Raw genomic sequence first — 19451 nt, forward strand, 5'->3', positions numbered from 1 at the left:
TATTGCATTTTGATTAATTGGCCTATTAATTTTTTTCGAGCCAAAGTTCTAAAGCACAAATTAAAGGTCGAGTATAGTTTGTAGGAGTCAGCGAAGCATCTGCGTTAAACATTGTAGGAAAAGAAAAAGTATATTAGTAATTAGTAACCATATGTATTCTAAACCTTGTCCTAAAATTCATAATCTATATTTTTAATAATTTAATTTTAATTATTTTTAATCTATATTTAATAATAATAATGCGTGTGCATTTTTGCGCGACTGTGTGGGGTTTGTGCGCGTGCACGAGTATTCGCGGCTCAAAAGATTAATATCCAAGTGACGTATCCGACTGCAAGTGAGATGAGGGAATGCGATCAAGTGGAAAGTTAAGAGTGATTTGACGAGGGCATCGTCGTTTAATAAGTCAACAAGATCATGTCCTTTTTTTTGTGCAACCGGCTGCTGAAAAATTTATATTGTAAAAAGAATCTGCAGATCACGACGTTATTCCATCTTCCTTGTACTTGTGCCTGCCTTAAGCGATCCATTGTTTGTACCAGAACTACAACTCTGCTAGTTTTTTCCAAGCATGATAGTTCTTTCGGATCCAAGGTAAATTTTTCTAGAACAAAAAAAAAAAAAAAAATGTCTCCTATTATTAAATTGTTTTTTTTCTTGATTCTAATAGCGACTTTGATTGCTCTATTTCTTCTTGTTTTAAAAGCATTTAGAGGTTAGTTCTAATAACCTAGTTAGCAATATAATATTAGCCTATTTCGCAAGATTATTGGTTATTCACAATTCTGAATAGTCTGCCTTAACAATCTATCTTGTTAATCGAAATCGCTATGTTACATATATTTTCAACTATAAATGTTTTTACTTTCACCCTACAGATGTAAATTTTTTGGTTACTTGTTATGGGTCGTACTACAAGAAAAGAACGTTGGTTGAAGAAGCAGGAGTCTGTAAAAAAAAATTCAATAGACAACGAAGACTTATATACAAAATTAAAATCCTGGATGTGTTTTCATAAATGGAAACCCACCTGTAATTTAGTACCTTACGATTTTAAAAGTACAGGCAGAGGCTTAATGTCAATTAACAAAATACATACTAATCAAATAATTTTACAAGTTCCTAAATCATTGATAGTCACTACTTTTGTTGTTTCAAAAAGTCCAATTAAAATTCTGTTTTCCATTAATAAAAGTTACAGCGCGCAATGCGTTCTTGCGATATTTTTAATTTACGAAAAACATTTAGGAATGCATTCATTTTGGAAACCTTACATAGATACTCTTCCAAATTCTTACACCAATCCAGAATTTTGTACTAAAACAGAGAAAAACTTCCTACCAGTCTTTATAAAAAATGAATTGCAGGTGTTATTGGAAGCACTAAAGTCCAGTTATCTAGATGTAATTGAATCTATTAAGTTATTACATAATAATACGTGCAAACATTGTGACCAATCGTTTTATACTATTTTTACATATCACAGATTTATTTGGGCCTATTATACAGTTAACACTAGGGCAGTTTATATTAATAACAAGAAACAAAAATGTTTATCAATTAATATAAAAGGAAATGACAATTTAGCTTTGGCACCCTTGTTAGATTTATTTAATCATGCTTGTGAAACCATTTCCGATGCCCAATTAGTATCGGAGTCAAACGATAAAGAGTTTTATCAGATTAAAGCCTTAAGATCTTATGAACCAAACTCACAAGTGTTCATTCATTATGGCGCGCACAGCAATGTAAAATTATACTTAGAATATGGTTTCTTTATTAGTAATAATCCTTTGGATCAAATATATTTTAATCTAATGGATATAGAAAAATGTCATAAAGTTTCAAGGTTCGCTTATGATTTTATAACTACTAACAGACTTGAAAATTCCATGGCCTTTACCGCCGAAGGCTTAAATTATTGTGCAAAAAATGTATTATTTATCGTTACTTCGAATAATTTAAAAGACTCTTTGCGTAAAGAAAAACTTTACGATGAAAAGTTTGATAGTAATGATTTGCAGCTTTTGAATGATTTAGGCCTAGCCATTTTGGAAAATATAAATAAAGAATTAATATCAATGCTAACGAATATGACAATTATTAAGCGTAGAACCGAAAGCTTTTCAGTACTTATAAATTTTTTAAAAGAATATATAGCAATTGTTAAAAAATCATCATTATGTTTAAAATAATTATTGTACAATTGAAATGAGATTGCTTTTTAATGGTATACGTATGTGTATATTGGTGATGATTGTGATGGTTCGTGTGTACAAATAATTTTGTAGAGAAATTTGTAAGAAATGAATAAATTAAGAAAACGTTAAATCAATGAACGAATGTTTCTTTTAGCCTTTTAAAATTTCTTCTATTTTTATTAAAAAATTTAATAATATAAATTGATTATTTTACAATACATGTATTCTATGTTTTCTTAAAAATATTATTTAAATTGCAGAAATGTAGTGGAAGCGTTATTGATCGAGCCCAACAGAGAAAAAGCATATCTCAGACAAAAGTGGTTGTTACGCCAACTAAACAAAACTTTGTAGTTGCAAGTATCACTGGAGCAAAACCTTCTCAGCAAAAACGAAACTGCTTTCATCCTGGCATATCTAACTTGGGCCAAAATGTATTGACTTTCAATGTTGGAGCAAAAATCACTGGAAACGACATGCTCAATGCTATGTTCAACTTCATATGGCCAAAGGTGCAATTATTGCTACTACCATTTTTTTGTATTTTATTGCAATTTTACAAATTTGTTATAAAGCCGTATTTTCATACGCCATCTGAGTAATTCGAGATTCCTTTTCTCCATTTTCCCATCACATAGGATGAGCCTGAAATTAGAAAAAGAGTAAAAATAGCTCTTGGGCTGCTGATTGGAGCTAAGATACTCAATGTTTGCGTACCGTTTCTTTTCAAACATGCAGTCGATACATTTAATGCAGGGACAATTGCATTAACCACCGCTCCTGAAACTGTTGCAACTGTTGGGACTAGTTTGCTCATTGGATGTAAGAATATTAAATATAATGGCTCGATATTTGTTTATAATAATTGAGAACAAAACAGGTTATTTGAATTTTCATCGTTGCTTGATATTTTTTATGTCCAATTTAATGTATATAAAAATTATGATATATAAGATATTGCTCGAGTGACGTTACTTAAGCATATTTATAATTTCAAACGATATGAAAAGAGAGTGGTCTCTTGGTAGATCAATGGTAAAAGTTAGATATTATTGATAAAATAAAATTAGAAAAGTTGGAGAGAAAGCAATTATAAAATCTCTCGTATTAGATAGCAACATTATTTCAATCTCGTTATTTAATAAAAATGATTAATGAAAAAGGGTTTTTTTTTCCTTTTATTTACTTAGTATTTGATTAATTATTGTTTGGCAGTACATCTTATCTTAATAAATAATAAAAGCTCATAAAAATTGTAATTTTGATATTTGTTAATTTTAGACGGTATTGCTCGATGTGGAGCGACTGGATTTAACGAACTCCGTAATGCAGTTTTTGCTAAAGTTGCCCAACATTCGATTCGAAAAATAGCTAAAAATGTGTTTCTTCATCTTCACAATTTAGACTTATCGTTTCATTTAAGTAAACAAACGGGCGCTTTATCCAAAGTAAGCAGCAAACAAATTAATTTAAATTCATTACAATGCCAATGCCAAATGAAATTAATAGCTTAATATCGTATTTTTGTTTTTGTTTTATAGACAATCGACAGAGGCAGTCGTGGTATAAATTTTGTATTATCAGCCATGGTTTTTAATATTGTACCGACCGTTTTTGAGTTAGCACTCGTCAGCACCATATTGGGTTTTAAATGTGGCCCTGAGTATGCGGGTGTGGCACTTGGTTGTGTAACTACCTATGCCATTTTCACGCTTGCAGTTACACAATGGAGAACGAAATTTCGAATTTACATGAATAAAGCAGAAAACGAAGCCGGTAATAAGGCAGTAGATTCACTTATTAATTACGAAACAGTAAAGGTAATTGTTAATGTTTAATGCTTTTCGTCGCACCAGAAATCATAATGAAAACTTTTGTTACAGTATTTTAATAATGAAATATTTGAAGCGGAGAAATATGACTCGTCTCTCAAGAAATATGAATCCGCCTCTTTAAAAACGAGTACGAGCTTGGCTCTATTAAATTTTGGACAACATGCAATTTTTAGCGGAGCTTTAAGTTTAATTATGGTCCTGGCCGCAAGAGATATTGTCAATGGTAATTGTCATTTTTTTAAATCCAAAAAAAAAAAAAAAAAAAATTTTCATTAAATAAATTATCGTCGGTTATGCAGTATAAATTATGCAAGCATTATAATTAATATTTAATCTAGGGCATTCATTATATGCTCAATTCATTAATTGGAGAAAAAGCTTGTAATTTTTAAGAGAAAGTAGATGCTCGATTTTGCTAGGCTCGTAGAGCACATTTAAACTTAAAAATCATCATCATTATATAGCACAGCCACATTATATTACACACTTCTTTGTGTTTAATTAATTTTTAAACTAACGAATCAATATTAAATACGACTATAAGAATCATATAATACAATGTAAATAATATTAACTTGAATAGAATTTATAAGGTATTTGTATGTTTTTATTGTAGGAAATTTAACGGTAGGAGATTTAGTAATGGTCAATGGATTATTGTTTCAGTTATCGATTCCTCTGGGATTTTTAGGATCAGTGTATAGAGAAGTGAGACAAGCTTTTATTGATATGCAAACTATGTTTTCCATAACAATGATGGATCCAGCTATTAAAGTATGTTTTATCCTCTTGTCGCGGTAGAATGTCTTGTGCATTAGCAATCCTATCGAATTAATTTACAATTTCAGAATAAGCCGAATGCTCTACCTTTTTTCATTGTGCCAAAGAGTTCTGAAATAACTTTTGACAAAGTGAATTTTCAGTACGTAAACGGAAAAAATATAATCAGTGATTTGTCCTTCACCATTCCAACGGGAAAGAAAGTGGCGATCGTAGGGGGATCTGGATCCGGGTAAATGATTATGATTTGCTCGATTGAAAATCCCTCGCACGCGAATAAGTGGAAATAACAATCTTAATATTATTGCAGAAAAACGACATTGGTAAGATTATTGTACAGATTCTTCGATCCTATAAGCGGCAGGATCCTAATAGATGGCAAAAACATTCAAGATGTAAATATAGATGACCTTCGTCGAGCGATGGCCATTGTACCTCAAGATTCCGTTCTTTTCCACGAATCGATATTCTACAATCTTCATTACGGTAACTTATCCAGATCAAAAGAAGACGTGTACAAAGCCGCTGAAATGGCAAATTTACACGATGCTATACTAAAGTGGCCACAGGGATACGATACTCCCGTTGGTGAACGAGGATTAAAATTAAGCGGAGGCGAAAAGCAGCGAGTTGCCATAGCTCGAGCAATTTTAAAGGACAGCCCTATTCTAATATTCGACGAGGCCACTTCATCCTTGGATTCTATTACCGAGAAGGTAAATAAATGTTCTTTCGCCTATTGATATTTCAAGGGCTTCTTACACGGCTAATTATTATTATTGTTGTTGTTGTTGTTATTATTATTATTATTATTATTATTATTATTATTATTGTTGTTGTTGTTGTTTCTAACACTGATTGTAGCATATACTCGAGGCATTACGTAGAGCGACTGCCGGGAGAACATCGATCGTGATCGCTCATCGCTTATCAACTGTTATCGACGCGGATGAAATTTTCGTTTTGAACGGCGGCAAATTAGTGGAGCGGGGGAAGCACTCAAATTTACTTAATAGAGAAAATTCATATTACAGCGAATTGTGGGATGCTCAACATTTGGGGGTGAGTAGCGAAGAGCAAAAGTTAGGGGCGTGAAAAAAACCTATCTGTATACAGTTCTGTAATATATGTATAATTATTGGATTTTTAGAAGCTATTTAAAAATTATTTTATATCTATGATACATAATTAATAGGCAACCTAAGTAATAAATAAGAATATAAATAGTGTAAATAATTTATTTTAAATTATCTTACATCGTATATAAAATTATTTTGTAAATTATTTAAGATGTTTATGTGATGAAAAAAGAAAGAACTATGTACATTTAATTTATTTAGTTAGTAATTTTAATTAATTTTAAGATAATTAATATTAATATTGTTATCCAGAAAAACGAACAAAAAATAATAATATTAATAAGATGAATAAATAAAGGTCAATAAAACAATCGATGAAATTGTGTGTGTTTATATTGTATGAACATTATTTTGCATATATAAAAAAGCTATTTACTTTACTAGTTTCTATAGCAACGTGTAAGAAACAGTCATGGGTGTCAATCGGATGAGTCTCGTGCTAAATATTTTATTAAATGCATATCAATGAGTTAGAATAAAAAGTTATTGGCTAAGTTGCTGAAAATGTGACAAGTAAAAGAATTAGTTTTTCTTTTTCTTTAAAAAAAAAAAAAAAAAAAAAAAAAAAAAAAAAAAAATGCAAAGTGACGTTCCCCCCCTGCCCATATCATGTTTAACGACTAATATACGCGTCTATAGGTTTGTATACAATTTTGTTTTGAAGAGCATTTTTCTCACCACGTCTCAAGCAAATATCGAGAAAATAAATTGATAACACTTTTTAGAAATAGTAATTTAACACCGGAACTTACAGCTCAGGAAAGTACATTAAATCCATTTTATAAAAGCAGACAAAGTGCATTATTGGCATCAAATAAAAAAAAATTATGCCCTATAATTGGTGTGTAAGCTTTTATTTTTTTTATTTTTACTTTATTCCAATTACTACATTGCTTATCAATTAATTTTAACTGTTCGATAAATTAAAATTATTCGTAGCCGAATCGAGTCCTAGTCCTTATAAGAATAGCGCACATTTTAATCCTCCCGATATCGCCAAGTCACCAAGGAAAAGTGTAATTCGTCAGCGTATCTCGTCCGCAAAAATGCTACGTATAAAACAATTGCAAAACCAATTAGCCGATGCCCATTTCCATTTAAACGTAAGTGATATTGTTTGGTATTGCTCATGAATGTCGATAAAGTGCTAAGTAATTGTTTAAAAAAAAAAAAAAAAAAACTCGGTTTACTTTAGGAATTATCGAATGAAAATAAGTTACTTAAAGTAATTCAAAAAAGGCAGGACACGGCTTTGAAACGATATGAAGGAACAAATGCCGAATTACCAAGAATCATTCACTCTCATCACGAAGATCTAAGAGTTCTTCAGACTAAGTTCAAAAAACTGAAATGCCAATACAAGGAAACGAGTGATGTATTAAAAGACAAAGAAAATGAGCTGCATTCCTTGCAGGTGCATTCAAGTAATTACCTCAAAGGACGCAATTCCCAAACCTTAATTTCCAAATCTTTTTCTTTTTTTTTCTCTCTCCTATATGTACAAATATATATATATATATATTTATATATTGAAAAGCAGGTTGTTAAGAAACAAAGAAAAAAAAAAAAAAAAAACTTAAAAACTTGGTTAATATTGGTATTATTGCAGATTCAAAATAAGAAACTTTTGCAATTGAGTAAGGATCGTCAGTTAAGAGAAAGGGAAAAGCTACAGACTCAAGTACTAGATTTAAATCATAGAATAGATCAACAGGATGAAATAATTCAGGTAGAGAGAAAAAATATACGTTTATTCATTAAATTTCTTTCATTTTGTAAAATTTATGCAAAATGCAGTAAGAATGGCAATGGTTTTATCGCTGAAAGAGAGCTTTTTAAATTCTAAAAATCAATATTTTTATAGACGTTGAAACGTAAACTCGCGCTGGAAAGTAAATATTTGAAGCATCAACTACACAAAGAAATTTTAAAACACAAGGAAACGCAAAAGCAACTTCAAGATACTCAATTTAAACTTAAGACTTTAGAAGAATTAACAGAACAAAGAGAAAGAAAGTCTTACCAATCAAGTCGTATTGCATTTTTTAATAAAAACAGGTCAACAACGACAAGTCAATCTCTTACAAATTTAAGCGAAAGTAGATCGGAAAATTTAATAAAGGCACAGAGGTTGCTATTTACACACCTATAATTACTTAAGGACATTGTTTTATTTGTTAATAAGATCAAATATTCATAAAGTTAAAATTGTAGCTTTAGGAGGCGTTCAAGCGAGACGGCAACGGGACAATCTTTACCTGCTCTTCACGGGGCGACTTTATTATCAGGAAGTCGTTTTCAAAATTCCCATAAATTAGCACCATTTTCCATTCCCAAAAGTAATATTAGAGATTCGCCGATAAAAGAGTCTCGATTGGAAGAAATCGATATTACGGACAGTCAAGTGGATTTATACTTAGGTTTGGAGGATGTTAAAAAAATATCTGAGCTTCCGAAAGCACTGAAACAAGAATTTCATTATCCAAGCCACGATGATAGTAGAGACGAGGATGACATTTTACATAAATTGGACATCAGTCAGTCTTCAAATTTTACAAATGGCTCAAGGCTATTGTATACAAGGTTTCACAGCTACAAAATCCATTAATTTATTAATATTAATCTCGTAATATTGAGAAAACAATGCATGCTTTTTCTTCTTCTTTTTTTTATTTTTTATTATAGATTGGTTAACTCTGCCGCTGACGATATACGCACAAGTAACATGGAAACTACAAATGGATCACTTTCTCTTTCAAAGGATAATAATAGTGATATTGAAAATAAAGAGATAAAGTGCGATCACGATTCGGTTGTTACGGTAGTTTCAAAAGTTTTATTAAAGGCGGATGTTGATGTGACTAGAGGTTACAGTAACAGTAATTTAGAGAGTCAGATTGAAATACCCATTGATTTAAATATTGGCAAAGATAGAATTGAAGAAAAATCGGACATTGATATAGGGAATTTGGAATTGAAGAAAATCAAAACACCGTCCAATTTATCGAAGTTACTGAACAAAGTTGATCAATATTATAATAATTCGCTCGACTGCATCGAAGGTAATGATTTGTCAAAATTAAATTTAGCCGTTGATAACGACGAGATTAAGTTAACGTCATTAAGTAGTTCTTTGATTGATTATCATCCTGCGGACGATGCGCAAGATCAATTGTCAAAAAATTCTATAGAATATTCGAAGGCAACTTTGAGCAGTTATATTTATAAAAATGACAATTCAAAAGTAAATGAAACAAAATTTGTCGGTAATGAGGCGATTAACGGTAGTAACGCAGAAAATAATTCGTCAAATAGTGAACAAATATTCGACATTACTGAAGACAACAATTCACAAGAATCTAAAAAGTACGTTAAGCATTATGATTCCAATGGCAAAGCAAAGCATAATCATTTAGAAAAGTTGAAGAATAAAACGGAACGAAAGACTGCTGAAGAAAATACAAAGATTTTTGATAAAGCCAAATTATTAGCAGCTATGAAAGCGATCGACGACAACGAAAACGTAGAATTTATTAATAAAAAAATACAAAGAAACAGTATGATTAATCAGTTTAAAATTGCAGAAAATTTGTATAGTAATGTACCTGCACATTCGAGAAAAAAAAGTGATATTATGAATGAGATATTTTCAGATACAAAATTAGACAATAATAAGAATAGTAATGAATATTGAAACTGATGGCTTATAGGTACACTAATTTTTATGAATTCACTATCGTGATCTGCTGAATGTAGGTTCAACCTAACGATTAGTGTTAATTTTGAGATTATAAATATTTTTAGTCTTTTAAATAGACTGAAAAATATATTTTCATTATATTTTTTAATAATATAAGACTTAATTGAGAAGGTATATAATTTATATAATTTTAAAAGCACAATGCATCTATTGCATAATTATTTATTTTGTAAATAAATAACATCGCTCCAAAACAATATCTAATTATTTTCTTGTTTAACCAATGCTAATTTGTTACTTTCTATTTCCATTTAGCGTATGACATGTGCGATTATAAATTTATATTTTCCAAAATTCCATCGCGTTGTATAGAGTACAGTATTTATGAAAACTCTGCGTGATTTGATAAAATAAAAACATAATTTTTCTACAAATTGGAGTATAAGGTAATTAAAGGCAATAATTTCTTTTTGAAAAAATATAAAGTTATATAAAAATGTATGTAAAATATATTTCTTAACAGTAGTATATATATTTTCAATATGTACAAAACATTGTACTAATAAAATTAATAATACAAATTGTATTGAATTATAGTTCAACAAATATTTACATTTTTTAAATAAAAAATATATAAAAAATTTTAACTTCATTTTATCTATCAATGGATAAATTATATATATATATATATATATATATATATATATATATATACACACATTAATTTATTATCCTAGTAATATTTTATCCTTTGTTAATACTCAATTTAATTTTATAAACATGTTATTATTTTTTTTTTCTTTTATAAAAATAATTATTAAATAATCTTTAAATAATAATTGAAATATTTTCAATTATTATTCAATAACTGATTTGAGAATATTTTTGGTAATTCATCTACCATTAATAAGTGCAATTATTTATTATTATATTTAAAAATCCCCCATTGCGGCTATGATGTTAGATAACGCTGTGCGTGCATCGCTCTCTTGGAAGACACTCAGCACTTCCATTGCACGCTGCGAATGCTCTCGTTGTAACTGCTTTGTTAGTTCTATTCCAGGACCACTAATAACAATATCATAAACTTTGGTATAGTCAACATTTAAAACTGATTCGATGCCCTTGTCAATTTCCATTAAAATTGACGGGTCGTGTTCAATGTGAAAGACCACCGGTGCTGAGCACACATTAAACGGCGTATTCCTATCCTTAGTAATAAATGGACTAAGGTCAAGGCAAGCCTGTAAATACATGTATTTCGATTAGGTTATTATAAACGAGCAGTTTTCACATTGATAAAAAATTATGTTTCACTTGAATTTTGTTGGGTAACTTAAACAATTGACAAATGTTACGCTTTACGTACTTGCCAAGCGAGAGCTAAATGCTTTCCAAAATTATAACCGTGCTCCTGTATCTCTTCATTGTGGCCAGCTAATTTTAACGTGCCTTTACATGACTTTCCTAAAAGAGCACCAGCACTCAATACATTTCGTAATGTCCATTCCGTGACTGCATAATTTGTGCGGTCTGCTGGTGGCACGGATGGTAAAGGATTATTCTGACTGTCCCTTCTGCCTATGAATTCTGCTTCCGCTAAATCTCTTACCGCACTCGACATGAGTTCTACGAGCTGTGTAACCGAGCAAATATCGTACGTTTATCCAGAATCTTTCGTTGTTATGAAAAAAAAAAAATTTAAGATAATACATACATCTTGATTCCTAAGGGCTGCTAATTCTGCAGCACTGTTTCCTAGTAAATAGTCACCGCTCAATAAAGCAATTTTGTTACCAAACGTCATGTCATTTAATTCCGAGGGTTCTGGATATAAGCCAGGTTGTATGTTTACTAAGCCTTTATGAACTAAGTGACTCGTACGAATCATTTCGGTAACTTCGGCCAATGCCCTTTGACTGAATTGAAATCAATTAATAATTCAAAAGTGAAGACGATGCTATTAAATTATTATTTAATCAAACGCAGAATAGTTACTTAAACACACCTGTGCAAAACTCCAGCCGCTTTATCCTCTTCCATGTCATCGACATTTAAATGCCCAGCAGCTTTTGATATAAGAAGAACAATAAGTCCCCAAGCTTGCATATTATTACGTCCGTTGTATATTAAACTTCTACAAAAAATAATAGGGTGATTTCATACCTAAGCCACTTAACCAATTGCAAAACATTGTTTTAAAGTGAATTTTGATTTTACTTGGCAGTCTTAAGCAGAGGATGATTGGAGCCAACAAGCTTTCGTAAATGAAGAGCAACGTTTGCTATTTCATCGCTTAACAACCAACGGAGACTTAGAAAGGATGTAGGATATCCAACTATTTTCTCCGCTTCTGACACTGCCCTATTCCAGTCTGGTTTCTGACTAGTCGCAGCCTTGGTGCTGAATTTGTTACAACCAAATGACACCGATGGTGCATTAACCAAATATAAATTATATTTTTTACACAACAAGGTCGAAATCGCATTTTTTCGTTGTAAAATAGTTAAAACGGACTTTTTGATAGACATTTTTACACTACTCCAAAACGTACACTAGTCCTTAACAGAATGAACTCTTATACGAAAGAAATTCCTTCACATATTGGCCACTGTAGCATTCTCAGCTTATTGATGTTTAAAAACTTTCTCTTTTGTCCTAATTTCACCTTTACGTTCCTCCTTGCTGATTACCATGACAGATACTCGACATGCACATGTTCCTACTTAATTTTCCTTTTCCATATCCCGTGTATCGCCGAATTGTTCTCAATGAAACTTTCATTTTAAAAATTTAATTTTTCGTAATAAATAGACTTTCGAGCACTTACCACATTTTACACATTACAACACACATTTTAGAAATTCCATATTACTTGGCGTACAGTCCGTTATACAACATGATTCCTTAGGTTTGCGATAATGATGATATATCTGGTAGATGTTTCGTAAGGTTAGTTTAGGATCTAAGTTTACACGACGTGCAAACTACTGTAAGTACTATTTTACATACACATAGAATGTACTCAATGCCTACGTAATTGCCATCTTAAAATAGTTTACAAATATATATGATGCGATGAACGATAGAGAGAGAGAGAGAGAGAGAGAGAGAGAGAGAAAAAAGTAGTTGCATGTACAGTTAATCAACTCGATATGAACTCAATTCACAATCTTGCATATGCACAAATGCGATTGCCAATAAATAAATAATCTAATTACAGATTACTCGATAATATCTATTTAATAATAATTTTCCATAAGTTTGGCCAATTGCAAATAGTATGGAATTTAGCTTAATTATTTTACGTATTATCTTTCTTATGAAAGTTACTGCGTAATTAAAATGCCGTAAATTATTTCTCGATTATCGAATTGAGAAAGTAAGTTTTCATCGAGCAATTGTTCACTACACATTTATTTGCAACAATGTTCTGTAAAGTTTGTGCTTAAAGAGTATTATAAAATAATTATATATTAAGGTAATAACTTCTACTCACCGACAAATTAATAAATAAAATAAACACTCGAATTGCAAATAATTCGCAATATTTGTCGATCGATCCTTCCAATCTCATGTATTATCCGATGATAAATTTATCGAAAATAATCTAAATTGCACATCCCTCATTTTCTCCAATGCAAATAAATCATCCAAATAACCCATTGACCCTTTCTTTATTTTTTACCCGAATTTTCTTTGCAAGCAATAATAAAATGAGGAAAAGAGGCTCAAGGTAAATGACAACATTTCATTACTGTATAAATAAACTAATGATTTTTTTTATTATCAATTAACAAGTATCCATCACAATAAAGTACCGATTCAATCATCTGCTCGTAATAAAATCCAGAATTCTGATAATTTTATGGGAAGTTGATCAAACCGGATTACAGGACGCCAGAGTAAGACTATGTTATGTCCGAACCAAAAGGGATTCACTCGGTAGGTAGATAGATAGATAGATAGATAGATAGGTAGGTAGGTAGGTAGGTAAGTAGGTAGGTAGGTAGGTAGGTAGGTAGGTAGGTAGGTAGGTAGGTAGGTAGGTAGGTAGGTAGGTAGGTAGGTAGGTAGGTAGGTAGGTAGGTAGGTAGGTAGGTAGGTAGGTAGGTAGGTAGGTAGGTAGGTAGGTAGGTAGGTAGGTAATTAAGTAATCAAGTAATTAAGTAATTAAGTAATTAAATAAATAAGTAAATAAATAAATAAATAATTAATTAAATATGCAAAAGTAATCAGTCTCTTGAATGGAATGAATGCTGAATGAACGAGTACATTTGCGATGTTTCCTTTCACGAGCTAGTGACAGTGTCGGCACTCTGTGTCTGCGTCTGCGTCTGCGTCTGTGTCTGTGTCTGTGTCTGTGTCTGTGTGTGCGTGTGTGTGTGTGTGTGCGCGCGCGCGTGCTGCGTGCGTGCGTGCGTGCGTGCGCATGTGTGAGTACATTGGTTTGTGGGTGGGTGCGTGTGGCGTCGAGACGTACGCGGAGTTGGGTTTCCGTCCCAAGGTTGAGCCGATTAATCGACTTCCTCGACCGTGGGTCCGGAATAATTGCCCCCGGTTTCTTGCCTAAACTGATTGCCGCAGCCCTGGCCGGCCCCACCCCCGTGTAACTTGACCATGATCGGGGCACACTGCTTCTGCAGCTCCTCGAGTTTATCCTTGTACTCGGCCTTCTCGGCGAGGGTGTTGTTGTCGAGCCAGCGTATCGTCTCCTCGCAAAGGCCAAGGACACTGTCCTTGTCGGACTGGGCGAGCTTCTCGCCGCTCTCCTCGACGGCCTGCTTCACCGAGAACACGTAGCTCTCGACCTGATTGCGCGTCGAGATCTTCTCGCGCTGCTCCACGTCCTGCTCGCGATATCGCTCGGCCTCGGCCAGCATCCTGTCGATCTCCTCGCGCGACAGTCGGCCCTTGTCGTTTGTAATGCGGATGTTGTTGCTGCGACCGCTTGCCGTGTCCTTGGCGGTCACGTGAAGGATGCCGTTTGCGTCCATGTCGAAGGTGACGTCGATTTTGGGGACGCCGCGTGGCGCGGGGGCGATGCCGCTTAGCTCGAAGCGGCCGAGGAGATTGTTGTCCTTGGTCATGGCGCGCTCGCCCTCGTATACCTGGATGGTGACGCCCGGCTGGTTATCGGCGTAGGTCGTGAACGTCTGGGTCTGCTTGCAGGGTATGCGGGCGTTACGCTCGATGATGTTGGTCATGACGCCCCCGGCGGTCTCGATGCCGAGCGAGAGCGGCGCCACGTCGACGAGCAGCACGTCCTGGAGGGCCGAGCTCTTCTCACCCTCGCCCGTGAGTATGGCTGCCTGCACGGCCGCGCCGTAAGCGACGGCCTCGTCCGGGTTTATCGAGAGGTTCAGCTGCTTGCCGCAGAAGAAGTTCTGCAGTATCGACTGGATCTTGGGTATGCGTGTCGAGCCGCCGACGAGGACGACATCGTTGATCGAACGTTTGTCCATTTTAGCGTCGGCGAGGGCTTTCTCCACGGGATCGAGGGTCGACCTGAACAGATCGGCGCAGAGCTCCTCGAAGCGCGCCCGCGAGACCTTGGTGTAAAAGTCAATGCCCTCGATGAGGGCGTCGATCTCGATGGCCGCCTCCGTGCTCGAGGATAGGGTACGCTTGGCCCTCTCGGCCGCTGTCCTCAAGCGCCTCAAGGATCGCGGATTCGACTTCACGTTCTTCTTGTACTTGCGCTCGAACTCCTTGCACAGGTGATCGACCAGCCTCGAGTCGAAGTCCTCGCCACCCAAGTGGGTGTCGCCCGCGGTCGCCTTCACCTCGAAGAGCGAGCCCTCGTCGATGGTGAGGATGGAGACGTCGAAGGTGCCGCCGCCCAGGTCGAAGATCAGCACGTTCTTCTCCCCTTTGAGATTCTTATCGAGGCCGTAGGCCAGGGCCGCGGCAGTGGGCTCGTTGATTATGCGGAGTACGTTGAGGCCGGCTATTACACCGGCATCCTTGGTCGCCTGGCGCTGCGAGTCGTTGAAGTAGGCCGGCACCGTTATCACCGCGTCCTTCACCTTCTGTCCCAGGTACGCCTCCGCGATTTCCTTCATTTTTATCAGCACCATCGAGCTCACCTCCTCCGGATTGAAGCGCTTAATGTCGCCGCGGAACTCCACCTCGATCTTCGGCTTTTGACTCTCGCTGATGACCTTGAACGGCCAGTGCTTGATGTCGCTCTGGAGCTTTTGGTCGTCGTATCTGAAATTGTCGGGATGAACGGGCGATCGATTAACATTGCCGAGCGCTGATCCCAGTAGTAGTCGACGAGACGAGGAATGTAAGAAATTCGCGAAGGAACAGGAAGATGCGAAAATTAATTCATTAATTAAGCGACGAAAGAGGGAAAGAAAACAAAAAAAAAACAAAAACAAAAATATATAAAGATAGAGGAGAGAAGGGGAGAGAGAGATGAGGTGGAGTGGCTGGGGAGGGGTTAGGGGGTAGGGGTAGGGGGAGCGTTAACTTTTCCGTCAGAAAAAAAAAAAAAAAAAAAAAAAAAAAAAAAAAAAAATCTTTTCAATTTTTTTTTTTTCTTATCTTCCTTTCGTACGTTATTTTATCGAGAGGAAGATATTGCAGCATTTACCTTCTTCCGATGAGCCTCTTCGCGTCAAACACTGTATTGGATGGATTCATCGCCACCTGATTTTTCGCGGCATCGCCTATCAGTCGCTCGGTATCCGTAAAGGCAACGTAACTAGGTGTCGTCCGATTACCCTGATCGTTGGCGATGATCTCTACCTTCCCCTGTTGCCAAACGCCTACGCAGGAGTACGTAGTACCGAGGTCAATACCGATTGCAGGCATCTCGTATGAATCTCTTAATGATTTTTCCCTTCTCCGCGTCAATCTTATCCGCCGCTTTCCACGTACTGAAGATCGCGCCGCGACGAATGTCCTTTTATAGCTGATGCCACGAGTATCTCACGACGATGCTCGAATTTTCTCGAACTGCCTTTATTGTCAGTTACGCTTGCCTCGATCAGCTGACGAAGAGTTTTAAATTTTGCCGCATGATATCATCGCTCGTCACCCATTATCATCCTACGCCTTCTCGTTTATTAGCTTTTCAAGCTTAAAACCTACGGGAATAATAATTTGCTGCTTGGCAAAGATTTAACATAAGTTTTTAAATGTAGATCGGCGATCGTTGCGCTATGCAATTTTGTGATCGTCGTCGATATCTCGAGGCTTCGACAAAACAACGTCGAATGAATGAGAATTTTAACATTTATTCGTGCCAGGGGACATATATTCCCCTATATTCCCGATTAATCATCATCGCATTGAATTTATCGTGTGAAATTGTAAATGCTTAAGTAGAAAGATGAGCAACGAAGCGCGACAATTGTCTACAAATGCTGGAGAATTTCTGCCAACGATTGACGAGGTTGCTTTATCATTTTTTTTTTTTTATTACAATTAAATTTTACAAATTTAAATAACAGTCCGTCGATTCTCCTGCTTAACTTATTCAAATTAAAAACTTTCCTACAATCTACTTGTTTTTTTTTTTTCATTTTTCTTTTCATTTTTCTTTTTCCTTAATTATACTGAAATGATAGTTCTCGTATTTATATATATATATATATATATCCACAATTTAGAGAAAATATAATTTCTCGTTAAAATTAATAATCGGAACTGTTTATTTATAAGTGGATAATATCGATTTACGTTGTGAAAATTAATCATTCGACTGTTATCGATCGAATCGTCATTGCGCCCAAGCACTGATAACGTAAATAAGAAAATTGGATAAAATAATGAAATACTTTTGTGCACGTGAATATAATTATTTGTGTTGAGAAAACACTATGTATTTGTTTAAATACATAAACGTATTCACGTTGAAACATATGTATTAACTAACAATTGGCTACTTTATTGCCAAAGGTAAAACCGTTCGTAATAATCGCGAAGATATTTTATTTTTGTTCAAATATCCACGATTTTCTCGAAGTTTCCGCCAACGACGAACAGATGGCAATAGATTATTTCGAGTTTGGATGTAATTCCATTGAATATTAATTTACAATTACTTACCAAACGAGTCGTGCATTCGTAAATGAGCAATGGTATAGGAGGTAAGGGAGCAATTAGTATAAAAAAATAAATAAATAATTAAATAAAATAACTACAATCAACATTTTAAACATTTGATATAATTTTATTGTCTTGATAAGTTTTATATCATACGCATGTAAATCTTTTGCATCATACAAATGACAATATTAGAAAAAACAATTGCCGTGTAATGAGACTTCCGTATGTAGAAATTTAAGGCGAATGAAATACAGACTTGCACATGTATCTCATATTAGACCAATTCATAAATAAATTACATTATATATACGTTAAATTACGTTAAATTGTTTTTCTTACAGACTAAAATAATAAAACTATGAAAATAACAAAAAGAGAACAGAAAAAAAAAAAAAAAAAAAAAAAAAAATTATTGCATCATACTGGTATGTTGCGAGTCGGTATAGTTTTTGCCTCTTTCTCATAATTATATAGTTGGAGTAATAATCTGGTAGACTTTAAAGCATTCGGATAATTGACCATTTTTAATTCAGGCGAATGGCGGGAGCTTCTTAAGAAATCATAGAATACATATTTCGCGATACTGTGCTTCAAAATCATTCCAAACAGTATGTCCGTTTCTTTTTAAGCTTTTATTTGACTTTAATAATATAATTAATACACGCGCCCCCCCCCCCCTAAGATTTGCACAAAACAAAAAGCAAAAAACAAAAATAAAATACAATAAAAAAAAAAAAAATAAAAAAAAAAATCTATGGGCGCATATTTCACCAGCCTTATTTAAAGTCTACAACATTTTTGTAGATTAAATTGTGAATCACTACTACTGCATATGTTTTGGGTACACAAATGGTTTTATACACTACCTATAGTTGCAAATGGCATAATTTGAAATTGTCGTAGTATGGTTCACGATCTAATGCCGTGTGGTACATGTATATGAAGCGCAAAAAGTGGAAGAATATCCGCTTATAAAACTACGTAAATTTTAAGCAACTTATAAGCAGCCTAGCATTATTCGACGGGTATAATGCAATTAATACAATTAATGCTGGCTACTGACTGAGCTTATAAGTATAGTAATTTAAAAGGAATACGATACGGTAATACAACGGATATCCGATGTTATGTATTTTCTTTTCTTTTCCTCTTCAAATCAACAAAACTAACATACATACAAATATGTACTTTTAAGACATATCCGTAGTGTTCACTGATTAAAAGTTACAATTCACCCGTTAAATCACCTTGAAGTTTGATTTGAATAATTTATCTTCCGCATAAGTTCGTGTAATTGCAAAAAGTATCGACATGTCGCCTATGTAAGCCTCTTTCCACTCACTGAGGCATCCATAAATGTGTATAGCATATTTTTATGTAAGATTTACTCCATGACAATGAAAGAATACAGTTAGTTATGAATTACAACAGAACGGGTCACAACACCTCCGGGTCCCGGGAGGCAAGTTTGTTTCATTAAGGCCAAATCAATTTCACGAGCTGCTTGTCTTCCTTCTGTAATTGCCCACACTACTAGAGATTGGCCCCTTCGACAATCTACATATTTTACAATAATATTATTATATAATGAGCCAGTTAAAATGCCCTTCACACGTATATGCGATTAATTTTGATTTTTATCTGAAATTTCATACCTCCAGCAGCAAATACTCCAGGTACATTTGTTGCGTATTGCTCAACGGGTGTTTCATAATTACCAAATTTGGTCATTTTA

At 34.4% G+C, this 19451-nt stretch overlaps 5 protein-coding genes across 5 annotated transcripts in view; 2 read left to right on the forward strand and 3 right to left on the reverse strand.

The window, feature by feature from the left end:
* Positions 1-240: 240 nt before the first annotated feature.
* Positions 241-6001, forward strand: ABCB7 (ATP binding cassette subfamily B member 7). Its single transcript, XM_011507929.1, has 10 exons — positions 241-594; positions 2462-2713; positions 2840-3023; positions 3483-3649; positions 3743-4021; positions 4085-4259; positions 4653-4810; positions 4885-5048; positions 5127-5532; positions 5681-6001. The coding sequence occupies exons 1-10, from the start codon at positions 418-420 to the stop codon at positions 5909-5911; spliced, it is 2193 nt and encodes a 730-aa protein (XP_011506231.1). The 5' UTR covers positions 241-417; the 3' UTR covers positions 5912-6001.
* A 528-nt stretch (positions 6002-6529) lies between these two features.
* LOC105359057 (uncharacterized) lies at positions 6530-9725 on the forward strand. Its single transcript, XM_011495533.1, has 8 exons — positions 6530-6594; positions 6681-6796; positions 6895-7058; positions 7151-7369; positions 7565-7684; positions 7820-8085; positions 8170-8556; positions 8641-9725. The coding sequence occupies exons 1-8, from the start codon at positions 6533-6535 to the stop codon at positions 9647-9649; spliced, it is 2343 nt and encodes a 780-aa protein (XP_011493835.1). The 5' UTR covers positions 6530-6532; the 3' UTR covers positions 9650-9725.
* An 806-nt stretch (positions 9726-10531) lies between these two features.
* Pdss2 (Decaprenyl diphosphate synthase subunit 2) lies at positions 10532-12695 on the reverse strand. Its single transcript, XM_011507930.1, has 5 exons — positions 11876-12695; positions 11664-11792; positions 11373-11574; positions 11025-11291; positions 10532-10899 (listed from the first exon to the last, which is right to left on the reverse strand). The coding sequence occupies exons 1-5, from the start codon at positions 12184-12186 to the stop codon at positions 10588-10590; spliced, it is 1221 nt and encodes a 406-aa protein (XP_011506232.1). The 5' UTR covers positions 12187-12695; the 3' UTR covers positions 10532-10587.
* Positions 12696-14127: 1432 nt separating this feature from the next.
* LOC105368802 (heat shock protein 68-like) lies at positions 14128-16554 on the reverse strand. Its single transcript, XM_011507931.1, has 2 exons — positions 16257-16554; positions 14128-15868 (listed from the first exon to the last, which is right to left on the reverse strand). The coding sequence occupies exons 1-2, from the start codon at positions 16475-16477 to the stop codon at positions 14173-14175; spliced, it is 1917 nt and encodes a 638-aa protein (XP_011506233.1). The 5' UTR covers positions 16478-16554; the 3' UTR covers positions 14128-14172.
* A 2243-nt stretch (positions 16555-18797) lies between these two features.
* Positions 18798-19451, reverse strand: part of LOC105368803 (putative glutamate synthase [NADPH]) — a 48624-nt gene continuing 47970 nt past the window's right edge. The window contains 2 exon segments of the mRNA XM_011507932.1: positions 18798-19273; positions 19372-19451. The exon segment at positions 19372-19451 is cut by the window's right edge and continues 10 nt beyond it. Coding sequence (XP_011506234.1) covers positions 19128-19273; positions 19372-19451 — 226 coding nt within the window. The 3' untranslated portion in view covers positions 18798-19127.

The sequence above is a fragment of the Ceratosolen solmsi genome, unplaced genomic scaffold, assembly GCF_000503995.2.
Source record: "Ceratosolen solmsi marchali unplaced genomic scaffold, CerSol_1.0 scaffold1, whole genome shotgun sequence".
NCBI classification, from domain to species: Eukaryota; Metazoa; Arthropoda; class Insecta; order Hymenoptera; family Agaonidae; genus Ceratosolen; species Ceratosolen solmsi.